At 38.9% G+C, this 13,895-nt stretch overlaps 1 protein-coding gene across 3 annotated transcripts in view; it reads right to left on the bottom strand.

The window, feature by feature from the left end:
• The window catches only part of LOC129241505 (cAMP-dependent protein kinase catalytic subunit 3), a 117,118-nt gene that overhangs the window by 3,025 nt on the left and 100,198 nt on the right, over positions 1 to 13,895 (bottom strand). For all 3 annotated transcript variants that reach the window (XM_054877866.1, XM_054877868.1, XM_054877869.1), the window contains one exon: positions 10,944 to 11,021. In XM_054877866.1, coding sequence (XP_054733841.1) covers positions 10,944 to 11,021 — 78 coding nt within the window. The remainder of the gene's footprint in view (positions 1 to 10,943; positions 11,022 to 13,895) is intronic.

Below are 13,895 nucleotides of genomic sequence, written 5' to 3'. Positions count from 1 at the left end.
GTGTTAACTGGACTTTATAAGCCTTAAGACCCAAATCTTTATGCAAAATACGGTGTAATGACGTTTGTGGAATGCCTAATACCAAAGAACGACGAGGAATGGACAAACCTGGGTTTTCTTCCACACTTTCGGCTACAACAGCAATATTTTCGGCTGTTCTTGAGCGACGTGCACGGGTCTAACTCTTCACGTCACTAACTTGTCCCACCAGCTCGAATTTTTATACCAATTTCTGTATTGCGGTCCTACAAGATACTTGACGATGACCCAAAAATGTTCGAGTTTTACGAATCATCTCTCAGTGAATCTCATAGTGAATTTTAATAATTTCAATGCATTGTTATATAAAATAAAAAATAGCAAACAAATTCTAACTTAAAAAACAAAAAAACAAAACAAAAAAAAAGCATATCAAGCACTTAGTTATGCTCGCTACTGTATGATCATTTTCCATAACTCCATAAAGAGTTTAAAAAGTCAATCTAATTCAAATCAAAAATGTCCTACTTTACTTTTACACTTTCTTCTCTTATACACTCGTACAATATCGGAAGTAATAATCAGTGGCCTCATTCCACTCCATTTTGTAGCCAAATGGTCAGCAGCTGGTGCAGCCGTAAGGACTCCTAATCTATTTCACCTTAAAGAATTCAACTTTACAGGGCAAGCAAGAAGTCTGGTTTCAATTCTGAACTCCCATGCCTGACGGTCTATGACAAGATAGGAAGAAAACTAAAGTACTCCAAGAATATCAAAGTGGTCATCAGAGATCGCTCGGCATGGAAAAATAATAAAATATCTTTCTAATAGAGCGCACCGGTGTGGTTAACTGAAGGGTTGGAAATGGGGTCAAATGGCAGAGCCGGGGCTGGGATTTTGGGACCACATTTCAAGAAGACAATTGCAATGGGAAAAACAATTTTTCAGGCGGAGGCCCACGCCTTAGAGCTATGTGCCAGAGAATGTCTTCGTAGAGGCACGCCTGGTGCAACATCAACATTCTCTCTGGCAGTCAAGCAGCTCTAAAATCGCTGGATAGCTTCGCATTCCAATAAAGGTTGGGCTGGGAATGTTTCTAGCATCAAGAAAAATTGTTACTCTGATATGGGTAGCGGGACATGAGGGACATGAATGGAATGAAATTCCGGACACTTTAACGAAAAAGGGTGCAAATACTTCCTTCATAGGTCCTGTACCTTTCTGCAAGGCAAATAACAGCTTCAAAAGTGCTTTTCTACGGGAGCGGGAACAACGAGGCCTAATTGAGTACTGGAGAGCCCAAACAGGTACGCAGAAATCAAACAGACTCATTTATCCAGAACGTATAAAGGAAGCGGCAAACATAAAACTCAACAGAAATGGCATGCAACTTTACACTGAACTACTAACTGGAGATTATAAAATTAATTACTACATAAAAAAATTCATGTAGTAGAGAATGATTCTTGTAGGTTCAGTAAAGAGGCAGAAGAAACACCGGAACATATTCTATGCAACTTCCCAGCAATGGCACAACGCAGACTAAATTACCTGGGTAACAGAGTTATAGAATTAAACCTCCTGGTAGAAATTAAGCCTACAGCAGTTTTAGGATTTATAAATGGCCTAAAATTGTTTGCGTAAGCTACATGGCTGCAGTTCTTTTTAGGTCGTCAGTCGCACAAATAGTCATTTATAATAATAATATAGAAAATATCGGAAGTCTGAGAATATTGCCATTTCATGAATGTGGCAGCTGCTTACGCAAATCAAACGCTAACTTAATCGGACTCTCCCAATTTCACTCATGAAACTAATTTTAAAATTTATGTCCGCGATTGTGAAGCCACTCGCCTGGCTGCGTTGTATCTTATTAAGTTTTTGTGCCTTGTATTTTCAGTGTTTTTTTTATTCTTCTTCTTTTTCTTCATTTTTGCTTCTCCTGGCAATGAAAGCATTGACATGCAGCAAATGCGGCCAATAACTCCCTGCTGTGTTTTGCGCGAGCACGAAAAACTATTAGCAAACAGATGTTTACTGAATTATTTATTTTTTTAAAATGGTTTTGAACTTTTAAACTGCGAATTCGAGCGTCAGCTGGCAATAAACACAACCGATATTTGGCTTATTTTCGATAGAAACTATAGACGTGGCATGAAAGTAGATAAATGTAAAGGGCTGTTTTTGAAAATGAGAACTTACACATACATGCAAACATTAAAGTAATGCTAATGGACACAAAATAGCCTCATTGAAAAGATAATCGTATGCCATTATTGCTTGGATATTTCTGCTTGTTTATACAGTAGGCCAGACAATGGCAGAAAAAGTGATCGATGTACACTTCAACAGCTTCTAGAATTGTTCTGGATAGTGGAATCAGGCGTATGATTTTTCATGATAGAAATACACCCAAAGGCTTATCATTGCCTGCTAACGAGTGCTAAAATCAGCGGTAAGCACTGAGAAAAATTTCTCATACCGAAATTTGACCGGAAAGTGTTAAAGTTAAGCTACTGTGCTCGACGCAAACAGATCTCATGTGCAAAGCTCACAGAGGTACCCTTTTTCAAAGCTTTTTCAAAATTTTAACACATTCTGGTGGTTTATTGTTCTATATTTTATATGAATGCATGGCAACACGACCGAGGTGGTGGACCCTTTTTAATTACTTAATTTAAGTAAAAGGGAAACCTTCATAGATATAGAAAGTGCTTTTAATAATATCAGGGTGGAGCCAATTGTCACTGCGTTGGATAGACTAGAGGTTTTTTTTATGGAGGTGGCACAAAACGTTGAAAGCCGAAAAGTGTGAGACTTGCCTTTCGGCTCACCCACCAAAAACCCACCCCAGCTCCGTTTCCCTCCCGCGGGACAACCGTTAAGTAGTACTTCAGATAGACCAGAGGTAGAAAGACCTATCTGTCTCTGGATCTCGTCCCTGCTTGGCTGCAAGGAAGTTAATGCGGTCGCAAGAGGGGCTAAATTCACTAGACTCGTTCACAGGGCGACGGTGCAGGGTGATGCCCCCTCGCTCCTTCTTTGACGAAGTTCTGATAATGGTAAATAAGGGTGGGATTAAGGTAGTAGCATACTCCGATGACTTGGTCCTGATGGTATCGGGACCATTTCCCTCAGTCATAGCTGAGATTTTGGAAAGGTCACTTGCTGTACTCAGTCGCTGGGCTTGCCACTTGTGGCCTCCTAGTCAACTCTGACAAAACGGAGCTGGTGCTATTTACCAGAAAATATAAACTTCCTCCACCCTTTCGACTTCCCAAATTAAACAACCACGTTCTCCCGCTCTCATCGGAATTTAGGTATCTTGGAGTGATACTTGGCTCCAAACTCCATTCGAAGCTATACATTGAAAATCGGGTAAAGAAGACCAGTATAGCCTTCTGCTCCTGCAAATCTATATTTGGTGAAAAATGGGGACTCAAGTCACAGGTCGTACTGTGGATGTACAACGCAGTGGTTTTGCCAATTTTAACGTATGTTAAATTCCTAGTTTGGTGGGTAGCTCTTCGGAAGGGCTATATTATCATTAAACTAGGGAGGGTGAAAAGAACTGCATGCGGGGCATGTAAAACTTGCCCCAGTGCTGCACTGAATGTCCTTTTGTACTAACTTCCCATCGACTTTTCCGTCATTTCTATCGCAGCTCAAAGTGCAATCAGGTTAAAGGAGATTGGCCTCTGGAGGCAATCTCTCAAGGGACATGGTAGCATTTTCGGGCAGCTAACACTGTATTTTTCTGAAATTTGAACCGATCTCTCTATCAGCAAACTAGAGTTTCAGGGTCATGTTAGGGCAATCTTTCCAAATGCGCAGAGTTGGATCGAGGCATTGATCGCAGAAAAGATGGAACTGCATATCTTCATGTGCTATTTCGAAACCCCTTTGGCTCCAATACGATATACGCAGGACTCAGAAAGTACTTTGGACTCCTCCCCATTCAATTTCCAAACTCGCAGCTGTGCTTACCGGTCAGTGGACGATCGGCACTCACGCGAAAAAGCTAGGGTTACCATTTAACCCATATTGCAGAAGCTGTGGGGAGCTTTCAGAGAAGGAGATCACTTTCTCTGTAAATGTCCGGATTTGGCAGCTCGACGACTAAGGTCACTGGGCACTCCTTTCTTCGACAGCCTGGGGCAGCGCGCCAACCTAAGTCCCATCAATCTTCTCCATTATATCAACAGTTCTGGCTGGCTGTATATATCTGCCTGTTGGAGGTCTCATAATGGTATCAAAACGGCGCTTTGGTGCTACTTGAAAAGATTTAAGCGATAGGTAAGAGTCGCTCCATACCTCCATAAAATCAATCTGCCTTGATGTAATCTTTAATGAACTCTGGCGACGACAGAGATTGTTTGAATCTGGGTAATCACTGGAGATGAGAACTGCATATTTGAGTATAACCCTGGAACCCGCAAACAAGGTCAGCAGTGGCTGGAAAGAGCAAAAAGTTAAGGCAATGTTTTTTTGTTTTTTATTTAATATTCATGGCTCTGTTCATTGTGAATATGTTCGTACCTCACGAACAGTTACTGCCTCATGAACAGTTACTAAGCACTATGAAACAATTGCTAACTCGAATTTTTCGGGTCAAACCGAACTCCCAAGACCAGCTGTATTTTGCACCCCCTACATCACATCTGCCCACTTGTCGTTCATTGTGCACGGATTATTGGCGGAAAAAGGGTTCAAATGTCGCCACATCTACCCCGTATCCCTGATATCACTACCCTGCGGCTGTTTCTCGTTCCTCAAGCTGAAGCGAACTTCAAGTGAATGCTTTAAGGTGGCACAATGAATAGTCGAAATTTGTGATAAACTATCCGACTTATCGCTGAACAGTCAGTTGACTAGAGGACTCCGCTCTACCTTGTCTTTAAAGCGTCTCAAAACGCGTTCGATACTTTACATCATGGCGCTATTCGTAACGCCCTCGAGTGCAAATGAGTCCTATCTACAGGGTTGCCCATATTTGACGGACCCGACGGATTTTGATGACTCTTTGGGCCCATTGCAATCGACGAGGCTTGTCCGCAGGCAACAATCTTTGCGTTAATTGATTCTTATACGGGAATAAATGCAAATTAATGCGGATAATTCGTTGTAAAGTGGTCCGAGCAATGCCCAACTGCTGAGAACGGCGATTTTGGGATGTCCTTGGCGACGTCTCAACACTGTCCCGTACAAGAGCAATAGTCTCATCCGATCGCCTTGGTCGGTTTTGAGAGATTTAGAAAGAGCATCACCGGTCGAAAATCTTTCGTACAAACGTTTAATGGTGTTCTTAGAAGGCGCACTTTTCACATTATTTAATTTTTTATACGCACGTTGAGTTTTCACAATTGACTTCTTTTGTTGAATGTAAATTTCAACAATTTGGGAGCGCTCGCGTGGCGTGTACTGTTCCATGATAAAAATCTGCTTGGACTGACGCTTCCAACGCGGTATGTCATTAAGCGATCTGACGTCTTTGTCAAAAGATACAGGGTTGCCAGATGGGTCCGTCGAATATTGACAACCCTGTAAATTCATTCAATTCGTCGAGGCACTTTACAAGGACGCAAACTGTCAGATAATGTATGAGAAACTATGATATCAACAACCGAAAAAAGAAAGCTGTGTCGGCATTTGGCTCTCTGCAAGCAGTTTAAAACGCATCACACATTTCACGGCGCACAAAACTACGAATTTTTAACTCCAATGTGAAGTCGATTTCACTTTATGGTAGTAAAATGTGGAATGAGACGTCAGCTGACTCAAACTCATTACAAGATTTTGTAAACAGATGCCTTCGAAAAATTCTCAAAATATTCAGACCAAATATTATCGCGAATCCTGACTTATGGGCCAGCACCCGGTGAAAGCCAATACTATTAGAGATCCGAAGCAAAAAATGGAGCTGAATTGGCCATGTTCTACGCAGAGGAAATGGTAACTTTACAAGGGCCCCCATTGACAAGGAAGCCGCAGACGTGGACTAGCCCAGCGTATATCTGGAGACGACTGCTGGGTCAGAAACCCGCGCAATGCAGCTTAGCTGGAATGAAGCTAAGAGATTGGCGCAAAACAGACCCGAATGTGAGAAATTCGTTGTGGCCTAATTTTCCACACTGAACTCTAAGAGTTTATGGTGATGGTTTTGTAAATAAATTGGTTTTTTGACTTAATAACAAAATTTTAATAACAGCAGTCAAGTCTTTCATTGATGAGAAAAAGTCATACTTGATACGTCTCTCACCATGTCCGTCCATTGTATGGCGCAGAAGTTTGACGATTCACTAGGAGTATTTAAGAGAAAGATTCCTAAGTGGATGTATGGGCCTTTGTGCGTTGGAGATGGCGAATATCGATGGCGATGGAATGATGAGCTGTAGACAAGAATGGGCATGGGCCACATCGTAAGAATGGGCACAAACACACCAGCGCTGCAAGTGTTCGATAAAATGTTCCAAGAAGGTAGCAGAGGAAAAGCAAGGCCTCCATTGCATTGGAAGAACCCACGTGGATAAAGAATGTTAAGGCTTCACTTGGCACTGCTAATTGGCGTCGTTTAGCATGGCTTCATTTATTAAATTCGACGAAAATCGCTTACGCTTAAGAAGAAGCATAAACAAATCTTAAATTTCGCCAGTCACTGCTTTCAAATTAATTCTTTGCAAGTTCTGCACTTGTCAGTTTAATATCTACTAATTTTTTAGACAAACGATTGATTAGTTCTTTGAACACAAATCCATCAAAGTGTTCACCAATTAATTGAGCAGGAACATTTTAATTATTCACTAAACAGTATTTAATGGAAACTCTTGCGGCACGCTGGCACAATTTTCAATAAATTACGAGTGCTTGCACCGCAGGGTATATTTAACAGAAAATCTATAATATTTTCATAAAATATTTATGTATGCACTCAATTGCGTTATGGTTTCGTATAAAATTTGAGTACAGCAATCAATTTGAGGAATATTTTTAATTTTGATGCCAAAATTAATGATTTATAGGAATTTAATTTGTATGAATTATGGCCGCGTAATGATTCTTAGTGGAAATGGAAATGTTGACAACAAAAATTTCAAAACATTTATTATTATTGGATGGCGAAAATTTCCTTTAAATAATTGCGCATAAACATAAAACCGCATGCCGCACACAGTGGCCGACAAGTAAATCTGACGGTGTACTAAAAGTGAGGCAAAGTGAAGAGGAGTTAAGAAAACTCCAAGCCATTTCCGCAGCTTCAGCGGCATTTTCGAAAAGACGGGTCTAGCTTTTTCCAATGTCGCGTTAGAACGCAGACGATGGTGAATATTTCCTTACACTCCAGTACAGCCTTGTGATTGCTTTTCTGCCCATTACGGACACATTTGCTAGCAAAACCCACCAGCTCCATTCAGGTAAGCATTCAGGTAAAATCTGCCTAAAGATTTACTAAAATTGAAATCCGCAGATTTACCAGAACTACATTTCACAGTTAGTAGCTCCCAGGCACCTTTCGACATTTCAATGCATTATTTTCCAGGAGGTATGTGCCTGGTCTCACCTTATCTCATGAGTTCAGCTGCTATGAAAAAGGTAGTTGTCTTACAAATGGAGACCCATGGAGCTTTATTCCGACTCTAAATGTCAAATGTCATTTTATGAGTTTCTTTTTATGGCAAAAATCCTTTAAAATTTTGGTTCGTTTGGCCGGTCCAATTTTGCGTCAATGGTGGCTTGAATTGTGTCTCCCAAGGTAGCATTGTCGGACCAATATTTTTTACTTTTTTAATAAATAATATTAGCGCATGCTTCAAATTTGCTCATTTCTTACTTTACTTAGCGACCTTAAAATATTATATTTGCAACCGTCACAGATTTACGCGACTTAGCCAACCTTCAATCCGATATAAATAGAGTCAATGAATCGTGCTGCAAAAATCAGTTGACGTTTAATATCAATAAATGATTTTTCACGTAACTCAAAGTAGGCATACGAACACTTTGCATACTTCTTATACAGGGTCCGGCACTCGAAGTGTAACCAATTCAGAAGGCCATATTTAGTTTGGAAAATTAGTTTTATTCAATTCAAAGTAAAAAATGTGTGAAAATAATACAAAATTAAGAATCAATTTATTTTTGCTCGTTATGACCACCTTTTGCCTCGACTATGGCCTTGAGACAGTCCAGAAATGAATCGCAAGCTGCCCGAATGTGACTTGGAGGTAATTTGACCCACTCGCGCACAATGACTTTTTTCAGCGTCACGAGACTGGTGAATCTTTTAGTTCGGACTTTGCTCTCCAAAAAGGCCCAAAGAGAATACCACATCGGATTTGCGTCTGTTGAATTTGAGACCCATTCTATGGACGTTATGAAGCTCGGAACGTTGTTTTTGAGCCACTCTTGATTCACTCGAGCTTTGTGAGACGGTGCAGAGTCCTTTTGAAACGTTCATGGTCTGCCACCAAAATGTTTGTCTCTCCACGGCTTCAGAGCAACCTCCAGAATACTTTCCCAATAATATTTCGCATTTGACGCCAGGCTCGTTAAAAACGATTGGAGATCGCCCATCTGCGGTTACAGTGGCCCAAATCATTACCTGTGGCGGGTGCTGTCTCCTGGTGGCCAATCGATCACTCAAATTCTCGTATGAACGGTCGGTCAAATAAACCCTATCATTTTGACAGTTTACGAATTCATCATCACCTTTTGGCTCTACAGCTCTTTGTGAGCTTTGGCCTGCTGCATGTGGGACCTCCATACGTCTCGAACGCTTGCGACTTTTTTCCAGTTCGTTATCCTAAGTTTCTTGATGTCGTCCGCTAGTTCGTCGGTCCATTTTGTTCTCGGCCTTCCTCTTGCTCTAGTGTTAAACGCTCTGGCTTCTACGATTTTCTTCTGCACCCTCGTACCGTCCATTCTTGTAATGTGACCCAGCCAACTTAACGGCTGCGCTTTGATGAAACGTATAACATTTTCGCCGTTTATCAGTTGATCTAGCTCGTCGTTCCATCTTATCCGCCACTCGCCGTGATGTTTGATTGCTCCGAAAATTCTTCTGAATACTTTTCGTTCAAAGGCTTGCAGTTTTGTTTTATGTGCTTCAATTAGCGTCCACGATTCAGCTGCATAGCATAATACTGGTCTAATGATGGTTTTATACCGAGACAATTTGCATTGTCTGGTTAGTAGTTTTGATTTGAAAAGTTTCGTTAACGACGCATACGATCTGTTCGCTGCTAGAATTCTCTCATCGATGGTGAGGCTCATTGAATTGTCTCTACTCAGTTTGAAGCCTAAATAAGTAAAGGATTCAACGATTTCAAAAGAAAAATCGCCAATTTTCAGTTTGCCTGATGTTGGTTTATTTTGTCTGGACATCATCATATATAATATTTCGTCTTATCTTCGTTGATTTTAAGACCAATTTTACCAGCAGCAATTTCAATGTCAGCGAAGGTTTTGGTTAGGGCGTGGATATTTTTGCTGACAATTACTATGTCATCTGCGTATGCGAATAATTGGGTAGTTCTGTTTAAAATACGTCCAGTCCTTTTTGCGTCACTTACTTCATCGATGGCACTGCATAGCATAAGGTTGAAGATTGTTGATGAGAGCGTATCCCCTTGTCTTACTCCAGTTTTAATTCTGAAGGGGTCGGATTTTTTTTCTTGTATCATTACTTACAGTTTACGAATTGCTCAATTTTAAAAATTTCTCGTCAGAAAACACAATATTCGGAAATTTACCGCTTTCGGCCAAGCGAAGCAGCCCCTTCGCTCTCTCAAGTCGGACTTGTTGCTGCTTTGGTGTGAGATTTGCGCCTGTTGGATCTTGTGGCCCTTGACTTTCAGATTATTTTTCAGTATGTAGCTGATGCTACGTTCAGACAGTTCAGTTCAGAGAGTAAAAACATTTTTCGTTTTTTATTTATAGCACCCGCAAAAACACCTCAAATCCATGCCTCTGCACTAGAATACCCCCTTAAATATTTCAGTCATAACTCAAAAAAATTTTGAGCGATTGAGTTCAAATTTTAACTGTGTATTCACATGTACATACTTAGTTTTTTTTTTATAATCTTTTTGAAGTATTTTTTTTGTAATTTTTAATGCAACAAAGACTGATATATCGATATGTCTCATCCTTGTCTTTAAATAGGATTTCGTAGAATAAAAGTACGCAACAAATTTTTCGAAACTAACATATTTTTTTCGTTTTTCCGATTTTTTTTGTTTTTGTTGGAAATTTTGAATTTTTGCGAAAATCGATATATCGAATATCTACTGTACTTCTAAAAGTTTAATTAAATATCAGAAATTCAAATTCACAAAAAGCTGCATATTTACAACAACTACCCAGCGTCCGAATCCTTATGTTCGCCACTGTAGTTGCATCTTTTGCTGCTCCGCCATTAGTGTCTGCGAAAAGTATGCAGTACAATAAGTTGTATACTAAAGAGTAAATTACGTTCAAGACGTTTACGTCAGCGCATTGTATGTATGTGTGGGTTGTGACCAAATTCTATTTGATTTTTTGTTGTTGTTTTTTTGTAGTTTTTGGTCTTGCAACGCAACATTAGGTTTTTATTTGAGCCGTTTGCGGAAACTGTGCACTAAAATTTTTATTTTATAAAATAAATTCATTTCTCCTAATTTTATTTACATTTCTGCAGCACAAGTTCGCCGACTTCTATTAAAAAAAAGTTGTTTTAATTTTGCAAACACATGTATTATTATAAATTTAGCAAAATTTATTTTTCCCTAATTTCTAGAATTTTTTTGAGCAGGAAATTTATGAAAATTATTTTCACTAGAAGGCAAAGAAAGCAAATGCCAAAAAGCTTAAATGAATGAAAATAGAGATTAGAGGAAGTGAGGGTAGAGCGATTGCGGGATTGAGCGTGTAGTACCTGTGTTACGTATGTATGTGTGTGTAGTGTATAATTTGCTGCTTGTGCTTACCTTTAGCTTTTTGTTGTAGACGTCATTCCAATTCAAGTGTTTGAACCATCGATGTCGCTTCACGTCATCGGCCCCATTCTTGTGTGCCACCAATGCCGCCATATGCCATTCACGGGTACCACCGACAACCGACAAGAGACAACCGCCGATCAGAGCACGCAGCCGGGTATGAGGAGTATTTGAAATTTCATATATTTTTAGTTATTTTTTGCATATAGTCAATAAATCGTTTTGAACGCGCACACATTTGACAGCCGCATACGCCACGTTGGACATTAGAAAATCCCATTCGAAGGTGGTAAAAATGAAAATAAAAGAAAGATAGAGGAAAAAATAAGATTTATTAAAACAATTTGTTTTCAGCATAACCAAGTATACGCTTATTTATGTATAATACACAAATTTATGTTTGTGAAGTAAATATATTAAATGGCAAGACATGCACTAAGTCCGCCAAATGAACTGTGGCAAAACGAAAAGGAAACTTTACGAACTATATTCTTCATTATTTTGTTTAGGAAATAAATTTATTTTGCATATCATGCCATTTTCGCTTTTAACAGCGCATATTTATGTAAATTAAAAATCTTAGCATTGGCGTACATATTTTCATTCACCCCTTTACGGTGGGCTTGGGGGGAAAGTCTACCCTTTAGAACTAGTATGATTTCATCACCAAGTATGGAATTTTTATAGTATATATATTTTCGTTCGAAATAATTCATTAAGACATTTCAAGGACATATAAGAATTAATTTTTTAAATGGCTTTATTACTATATTTGTTCTGGCGAAGAGTAAACAAAGAAAATTATTTTAAAAACTGCATAGTTCCCCTTTCATTAAGTTGGTGAATGGCAGGCAAAACTGACCAGTGTTGCAAAAAACAACAAAGTTTTCCTTTGCGGTTTCGCAGAAAACGAGTTGGCTGACAAACTGGCTAATGAAGGCTCTGCAAGCATACCACTCGGCCCTGCCCCTTTTCTTGGAGTCAATTCTGCATCGATTCAACTATGGATTGACGACTTCATGAGGTCTACCCATAGAAGACGTTGGTCTGAGTTGGTCTCCTGCAGAGAAACCAAGTGCTTTATGAAAGAATCAAACAGAAAACTAGCGAGCCTTCTCCTAAAACTTAGTAGTAGAAGGACTTGAGAGCACTGGGGGGTGTACTCACAGAGCACAACGCCTGTGATCAGCATATGGCAGCCATGAGAACCATTTACCTGCCTTGAGAATGAAGACACTGCAGAGCATTTTCTCTATAGCTGTTCGTCATTTTCTAGACTCAGACTGAGGCTATTGGGATGGGATGTACTGAATGTGGCTAAAGTTCATGCTCTTCCTCTTCCGGACCTCATAAGATTCAGCAATGAATCCAAAAGATTAGCGGAAGAGTGATCTCAAACCAATCTTTCAGCCTTACCATACGCACTGTGTCTATCATGTCTCTCTACTCCTTCCACCTTCGTCTTTGTGACTGAGTGCTTGAACCTGTTCAAACCACCACAAATGTAGTCTACATCTAATCACGTTTCGTTTGAGTAAACTGGGTGTAGATATTCAAAATAAGTTTTTAAAAATTTAATCCCTTGAAACTGAAAAGTTCTTTAAAAAATATTTTTTTTTTTTGCCTCCTTTATTAATTACACCTGCCATAGGGTAAGATAAGTAATTCTTTCTACGGTATGTATTTCATAACATTAATCATTATAAATATTACATTTTAGTTAAGTTTTTGTGTGAGTTTACAAGTACATAGCTTTAAATTATTCTAGTTATCAACTGAGTTGGGGTTGGTGGCTTGAGCCGCCTGGAGTTTGCCCTTTCTGCTGATTCATGGAAAAATAAAAAACTTAGTATGCGTCATTGCTTTATAGAATCCCTAGTTTCTCTCGCAAATGATTTTTTTTTTTTAACAATAAAAACTGTTGGTTTTTGTCGCATGTTGCTAGTAGTGGCATCGGATTTCGGAGCATGAAAGTGTCAAAGCAGTAAAATATAAGAAAAAAAAGTAAAAATTTTCCGGCCTGTATCAAAAATAGGGCCTGTAGCCGTGTTATTATAGAAATTATTAAACGACTAAAAATATAATAAAAAACAATGGCCAATTTCCTTAATATTTTTCCAAGATTACTACCTAGCATCTCTCGGCAGCGGCCCTTTAGATACTCCTACAGTTTGTCGAATATGGCAGTGCTAGTCTCAACTCTCTACAGATTTTGCTGCTAGCTATCCAAAATGAGGTACACCCCGAATTTTCCTTAGGGAGGCAGTTCCTCCAACACTTTCAAGTTATAAATTTTTTTTTTGCTTTAAAAATTCATTTACAATCTAGAGAATATCTTTTCAATATTTTTAACTTAATAGAAAGTTTAAAGAGTCGCTATAAAGTCAGTGAAGTGATGAGAGACGAACAAAAATGAGTAAAAACGACAACTTTAATCGCGTTTTTCTGGAAATGCGATTCTTCCCGCGCTGTCGGAAAAGTCAAAAAGTAATCAAAATATTACTGGAAATTTTTTTAATATATTGGCATTTGCATGTACCTCAATATTGTTTTGATAAATTGGTTTATAAAAAAGTATAAATTGATTTCTTTTTGACTTCAAATTTTTATTTTTTTTTTTTATTAAAAATAGGTAAGAGCAAAGTGAAATAACTTATTTGAATGAAAATTTTTTGTCTGGTTCATTTCAGAGGCTGTCCATTCCACGGCACATATTAAAGGAGCCACGTTTGAGCAGCTGCAGCGCCGTAATTTTTTTTTGTCAAAAAAATGTTTGATATTCATTGAAACATGAATATTAATATGCAATTCATTTTAAGGTAATGAATACTCTCAGTTTTTCGCAAAATAAGGGTGGTTAAGTTTCAAGGGCCGATGTTGAATGTAAACTACACCTAAGCCGCAAGTTTTTTCTACATTTCATTTGACATTTTTCAATTTCAG

This window comes from Anastrepha obliqua, chromosome 3 (genome assembly GCF_027943255.1).
Source record: "Anastrepha obliqua isolate idAnaObli1 chromosome 3, idAnaObli1_1.0, whole genome shotgun sequence".
NCBI classification, from domain to species: domain Eukaryota; kingdom Metazoa; phylum Arthropoda; class Insecta; order Diptera; family Tephritidae; genus Anastrepha; species Anastrepha obliqua.
This window is presented reverse-complemented; position numbering and strand designations above follow the sequence as displayed.